Raw genomic sequence first — 6,928 nt, 5'->3', positions numbered from 1 at the left:
ACCAAGAACACGAGAAAGTCACATGGCAAGTTCGACAGATATAAATATTGGTGTTTCTTCAGCAATCGTCACTATTTGTGCGGAACCTAACCATCCTGACCGCAGTAAGTAGACAACATTTGTACTGATATCCACTGACTGAAATTCAGACTTGACTAACTCAATATTTTCTGATCTCATAACCAGTAACATTGAATCAAAAGTACAAATGTGCGCCTCCGACAAAATACGTATTTTATCATGCAATTTGATATCGATATTAATTTCGTTTAAACTAGATCAATCCTTCAAATATTCTGTGGAATGCGTACCTTGTATGAGGAATGACATTGGCATTGAAATCAGCAAAATATCATTGTAGATTTGTTTATTGGTGTATTAGGGGAAACGTCGAAAAAGGTATTAACACATTTTCATCACGAACAGATGTTTCGTCTGGTGTTAGCAGCAGTGTTGTTGGCAGTGGCCTTGAGTTACGATTTGACCGCAGAATGGAATCTGTTCAAGGAGAAATACAATAAGCAATACGAAGAGTCTGTGGAGACCCAAAGGTAGGCAAGCACAGTTAGGCTAGTCTGTCTCACAGTCCCTGAACCAATATTTTCCCTATTGCCCTGCCCTTCTTGCAATGTCAAAGCCCTAAATAAAGCAAGTCTCCATTCCCGTGGTAATCTCCCACCTCACTGGAGCTCCATTTCAATATAATTGGGTGTATTTGTTACTCGCAAAATTATACGTATATTCGGGGAGTAAGCGTTAGTCTAAGACTTGGTTTCGGGAAGATGACCCTGGGTAGATTTGAGCCAGCAGATACTGGTTCGACATAGGCAAGCACAGTGTTTCGGTTAGGCCTAGTAAGGAACAAAAGGGTAAAACAGATGTGTGTTTGGCATATTGAGGAAACCTAGCTATAAGGTGAGCAGAAGCAACACAGACATAGGGCAGCCAGAACATGGTAGCCATGGATAGAAGGCTCTGCGGTAGTCAACAGCATGCGGACACAGGGTAGTCACACGTTTGCAAGCCAAAGAGGAATAGGCCAGACACAAAGCAACACATCAGATATGGATACGGGGTAACAAGCAAGCGAACACAACTCGAAGATTAGTAGAGACATAAAAAGATGGATGTAGGCAGATCTGATAATAACGGTCCCAATATGGGTAGATATAAAACACAGTTTGATTCACTCCCACTAAACCCTTTTGCAAACATGTTTATTTTTACTCTCACAAACGTAACAGTCAAACACCACGATTTTTATATGTATAGGGCCTTCATTTTTGAGAAGAATTTGGCCTATATTCATAAACACAATCTGGAGGCCGACAAGGGGATGCACTCTTACAGACTTGGCGTCAATGAATACACTGATTTGGTGAGTAGAGGCAGTTTGAGATTGCTTTGGTGGTAAATGTGATACATTTACATGAATGAGCTAGTTTGATGTTAATATACACTATTATAGTGATGCCAAAGGTGTGCATACGGAATACAAGATCAGCAGAGTGTGATGTAGTTTGGTAGACAAAGAGTTCAGTTCGTTTCTACGATTAAGTAAATCCATTTCTGAAGGGTTAATCATCTTTGTAGAAGATAAGATGGTTAGACTTTTCAGGGTAAGTTTGGAAACAGTCTTAATGTCTGATATGATCATGTGGTTTTCTTTCCCAGGCACACGAAGAGTTCATTAAAATCATGAACGGTTACCGTATGGATCTGAAGACACCAAACTCAAGAGTCTACAGTAACGACTCTGTCAGCGAACTCCCCACCCACGTCGATTGGAGAACAAAGGGCTACGTCACCCCCGTGAAGAACCAGGTGTGTGTTGCTGATAGATTAAACTAAATGTAATCAAATGTAGAATTATAGGTTATGATCTTTCATGGAAAAGGAAAAGGAAATACCCAGACGAAGTTTAGTACTGAGTTGTTGGATATTCGTTCCAAACGTATATTTATATGTTATTGACTTTGAAGATAAGTGAAAACATCGATTCCAGTGTGCAGTTCACGCTATATTATATCTTGTGATCGTGATGCTACTGCGTAATATTAACGATACCTAGTGACTGCTAAAAGGGGAGCGTAGACAGCCTACCAATTCCATCTGAAAAGTACAGTGGAAGCTGTTTAAACCGGCACTCATCGGGACTGAAGAAATAGTTCGGTTTAGACAGCGTGCTGGATTGTAGAGCTTACGATAAATGTACAAGTCAGGTGTAAGACTGAGACTTTGTGCTGCTGTTGGCAACTTGCCGGATTGGACAGATGCCGGATATGACAGCTTCCACTGTAATAGCATGTCGATTTTTCACTTTGCAAAATAACGGATACATGTCAGACATTTTTTTGTCAACGACACCCCCGAAATGTAGTCCCTTCCAAAAGCATACTAAACTATTCCTCATTCCAGAAAGCATGTGGTTCCTGCTGGGCCTTCTCCTCAACTGGATCCCTGGAAGGACAACACTTCAAGAAGTCAGGCAAACTGGTGTCTCTGTCAGAACAGAACCTGGTCGACTGTTCTAGGAAAGAAGGTAAAGAACTGAATCAGAGCTGGTCCCTTGAATAAGTGGCCTTATCGCTGTCGTGTCACGACCTTTAAGGTAATGAGAGGCCTCTTCAGTCTTCTCTCGATCTAGGTCTTCAAAGTCTGCTACGGAACGTCCTGTAGTCCACCTTTCCCCCAGTGTCCGATCAGCTTCTAAATGAGTCTGTAAGTGAACCTATCCTATCAACCTATCCTCTGTCTCTTCCAGGCAACATGGGATGTGGAGGTGGTTTGATGGACCAGGCCTTCAAGTACATCAAGGTTAACAAGGGTATTGACACTGAGGCCAGCTATCCATACAAAGCAAGAGTAAGAACATTCATCTGCATAATGTTAATGTGAAGATGTAAAACAGTTTGTTGAACCTGATTACTAAAATCGAGTGTATGCTTAATAACATGGAAGCTTGTGTCTTAGTGTATATGGTATATCCTAATAAATCTGACCTATTTCTGGCATAGGTGTTCGGATAACTAAGAGTAATTTCCTGAATATTTGGTGTATTTCATGAACCTTATTATCTCAACTTAGGACGGGAAATGCCGCTTCAAGCGTGCCGATGTTGGTGCTACCGATACTGGTGCTGTCGACATTAAGAAAGACTCCGAGGAATCCCTTCAGCACGCCGTGGCTCAAGTGGGCCCTATTTCTGTCGCCATCGACGCCTCTCATCCATCGTTCCAGAGTTACCAAAGCGGAGTTTATGATGAAGTTGCCTGCAGTTCCAGAATGCTTGACCACGGTGTCCTGGCAGTAGGATACGGTGTTGAGGGTGGCCGTGACTACTGGCTGGTGAAGAACAGGTGCGTTGTGTAGTCCAACTTTGTCAGTTCTCTGTGATGCAGCGAACGGAGGTTTAGCGTCAAGATTACTGCACTTACATTACGATGTGCATGAACGTATGTGTGCCTGCACAATGCCATTGTTTTATAAGCAATGGACTTAACTCCATTTTCAGTTTCTGAATAGTTTACTCCGAGTCAATCTGTCCTTGCATAATCTGAATTCCAAACAGGGGTTGAAACAAATACCATCGTTTACTTCTTTTGATATGACGAAACCAGTGATAGAACCGCCAACCATCCTCTCTCCATGAAGATATTTTTCCAGCTGACCATGGAGGCAGTCGCTTCAGAAACTTCGACAATCGGATTATCGGGCTTCATGCTGCAGTTCTACACATCCATGTAATTCTTTTTCTCTCGGAGTAGGGTAGCCTAGTCGTTGAAGCGTTCCCTCGTCGCACAGGAGAACCGGATTTGATTGCCAATAAGGCTACAATGTGTGAAGCCCATTTGTGGTGTACACCGCCGGGATATTGCTAAACCTTCGTAAAACTACACTCACTGAATCTTTTTCTCCTTATGTTGCGTGACACTGTTATTTATGTTGTGTTACAGCTGGGGCGAGACCTGGGGAATGCAGGGATACATCATGATGTCCAGGAACAAGAACAACCAGTGCGGTATCGCCACCCAGGCCAGCTACCCAACAGTCTAAACATGGCTGTCATACCAGTCTCAGATCTCATCTCAATACACTACCACATCTTCCGTGTTCTTGTGTTTTTTCGTCTGTGATATAACGGATTGCACGTTCATATGTAAATAAAATATTTTTATGATAATTGAGTGTTTCAGAGGCGTAACTACCATGTAGCACTAAAAAGCACGTGCTTGCACTTCGAAATTCAGTGAAAGAATTATATTATATATCGAGGTTCCTGTAAAATGTTTCTCTATTTTATTGGCGACAGCCGCCGGTACGCACTGTTCTTCGCGGAAAAAGATTTTATCCAATTACACGATGACCAGCACAGTGTTTATATAAGTGTCAAAAATGTTTTTGTTTTTATTTAGTTGTGTGGCACTGGAGTCATTTGCTTCCGTCAGACCAAACACGTACGCCGCATTGTCAAGTTGTTAAAATCTATTCGCGTCAAAGTATTTATAACAAATTACCGTTTAGCAAAACTGCAGTTAATGCAGATAATCAATGAAATTATAAATTATTTGGTTTCCCACGGAAATCATGCCTAAAACGTTTAAAAGTGAGAACTGTCAAAAATGATTTTTGTTGTAAAAGTGCGGTCAAAAATCATGACTTCCAGTAACTGTTCTTTGTGCTCTGTCGAGGGAGATGGCGCGATTTGTAATCCTTCACTGGCATCAGATTCACCGAAACTGTCTTAGAGTTTCTCTGGTCCTGATATTAGCACGCACGCAGAAAGTGAACTACAATCAAAACAAATTTCTTCTACTCCTACGAAACATTTACTTTCAACAGATATAAGGGCTGACAAAACTCTAAAATATACTGTAACGGAACTTAGCTGTGTAAAACGGAAATTTAATTCCACACATATTGATAACGATATTTGGCTGAGATATTCTCCTTTAAAAGATGGCGTCATTTGCTTACCATGTGCTCATTTTGCAATCAAAAATCATGGTACGTTAATGATTGGGTAAATATCAGGACGCTTATAAAAAGAAATACCATCCTTGATTCCCATCAATTTTGTATCGAGAAATCTTTGAATTATAGAACAATTGTCAGTCATATACATGATGGTATTTGTTGTCAACTTTCTAATACGCACAAGGAAACCGATGAAAGAAATCGTTCAATTCTCAAGATAATTGGCAGATACTCGTTTGTGCGGGACACAGAAAATTGCCATTAGAGGTCATGATGCTGAGAAAAGCAATTTTGTAGACGGTTGCATTATTCGTTCAAAGCAAAGTTATTGAACAGCCATTTGCAAAACGGCACAAGCAGAAGGAAATATTTATCAACAGCCAAAATGAACTTCTTGATATTTGCTCGTCACAAATTACAAACCAGTTGGTACAAGATTACAATTCACAAACATGTTTTTCTCTCATTGCTGACTAGGCAACAGATTCCTCAACCAGAGAACAGATTTCTATCTCTGTTATGCACGTTTCATTGAACGACCAACGTCAAACTATACTCAAAGAATCATTTTAGGTTTCATCGAGGCTTACAGTACAAAGCCAGCTGCCCTAGCCGACTCATTCTTGTCGGATCTAGACTAGTAGATGTATGGGATTGGGCATTCTATATGATGGATCAAGGTTATGGTTTAAAGCCATCATAAGACCTCAGTACGAGGCATTCTTTGTTCGCTGTAAGTCTGACTGTTTGAATCTGACCTTGGTTCATGTATTTTGCATACCGTCAGTCAAGTATATTATGCTAACAGTAAGAAGCATTGCTTTTGCGTTTTTTTATTCGTCTCTTGGCATACACCAAAGAACTAGACTCAAATGAAAATGCACAGAAAGCAATGGGGCAAAAGCGAGGGACTCTGAACCCTGTGAAACACGTTGGGCAAGTCGTGCGAGTTCGCTGTCCACTTCAAAGCATCATTCGATGATATAGTTGTGAGTTTGATTGCCATTGGGCAAGATGGCAACTCTACAGCGACGTCCCTTACATGTTCCATTCAGTCTTTTGGCTTCATCTTTGGACTTGTTGTTACTCAACACATAATCCATTATATGACCAAGGAAATAGGTAGGTGAATATTTGCACGGTTCAATGAGCTGAAAGAGAACTCACATGGGCCAAAAAAGTAGAAATCAGGCGATGACAATCACTTTGGCAAGATGTTCCAGCCGAGGAGAAACCATCGTGTTTTTTTGGGAACACTGGACTTATCCAAAGATCTTTATCCAAATATCCATATCAACACTCTTGCACCAATGCCAGAGTCTTCGGCAACTTCAGGGTACTGAGACGTGATAAAACGTATCTCGAGTCTACAATGGTAACGGAACTGCTTACTGTACTTGCAATACTTCATATTCACAGGGATGTTGATATCAACTTTGATAAGGTAGTGAGTGATTTTGCAGACGGAAAACGCCTCAAAATGGCACTTCTCTTCAAGTAAGGCTGATGCATACAGTAACTGATGCCAGCAGAATTGTTCCTGGCTGTTTCAAACAATTTCATGGTTGATTTTGCTCTTCTTATTCTTGAAGCCTTTACAACGTTCATGTATTTCTGAGAGTTCCTGTTTATTGTTTTGTGGTTTATCGTGCGTGTACTTTATGAGTCCATGCTAAACAGTTGCCCTGCTATGGTATTTGAAATCGTTATAAATTGTTTCACTGCGTTATTATCACTCATGGTACTAGTAATGTTTGTTAGGACCTGCCTTGTTTGGTTCGCCTGATGCTTTAGTCAGTTTGTAGTAATCGTTCTTCAAACGTCGTGCTTACAACTAAATGTTTTCTAGTTACGTCCCATATGTTGATTCGATGGTAATTTTCAGCATGTGTAACGGTTTGTTTTTGCAAACTTGGTGTAGACTCTATTTGCTCGGTCGTCGATATTATAA

General features: G+C 40.8%; 1 protein-coding gene across 1 annotated transcript; it reads left to right on the top strand.

Moving 5' to 3' along the window:
* The first annotated feature begins 426 nt into the window (after positions 1–426).
* LOC137297959 (cathepsin L-like) lies at positions 427–4,083 on the top strand. Its single transcript, XM_067829963.1, has 7 exons — positions 427–551; positions 1,273–1,378; positions 1,675–1,824; positions 2,419–2,542; positions 2,765–2,865; positions 3,088–3,359; positions 3,957–4,083. The coding sequence occupies exons 1-7, from the start codon at positions 427–429 to the stop codon at positions 4,054–4,056; spliced, it is 978 nt and encodes a 325-aa protein (XP_067686064.1). The 3' UTR covers positions 4,057–4,083.
* Positions 4,084–6,928: the final 2,845 nt, after the last annotated feature.

The sequence above is a fragment of the Haliotis asinina genome, chromosome 10 (assembly GCF_037392515.1).
Source record: "Haliotis asinina isolate JCU_RB_2024 chromosome 10, JCU_Hal_asi_v2, whole genome shotgun sequence".
NCBI lineage: Eukaryota > Metazoa > Mollusca > Gastropoda > Lepetellida > Haliotidae > Haliotis > Haliotis asinina.
The sequence above is the reverse complement of the archived record's forward strand: the minus strand, read 5'-3'. Positions and strand labels throughout refer to the sequence as shown.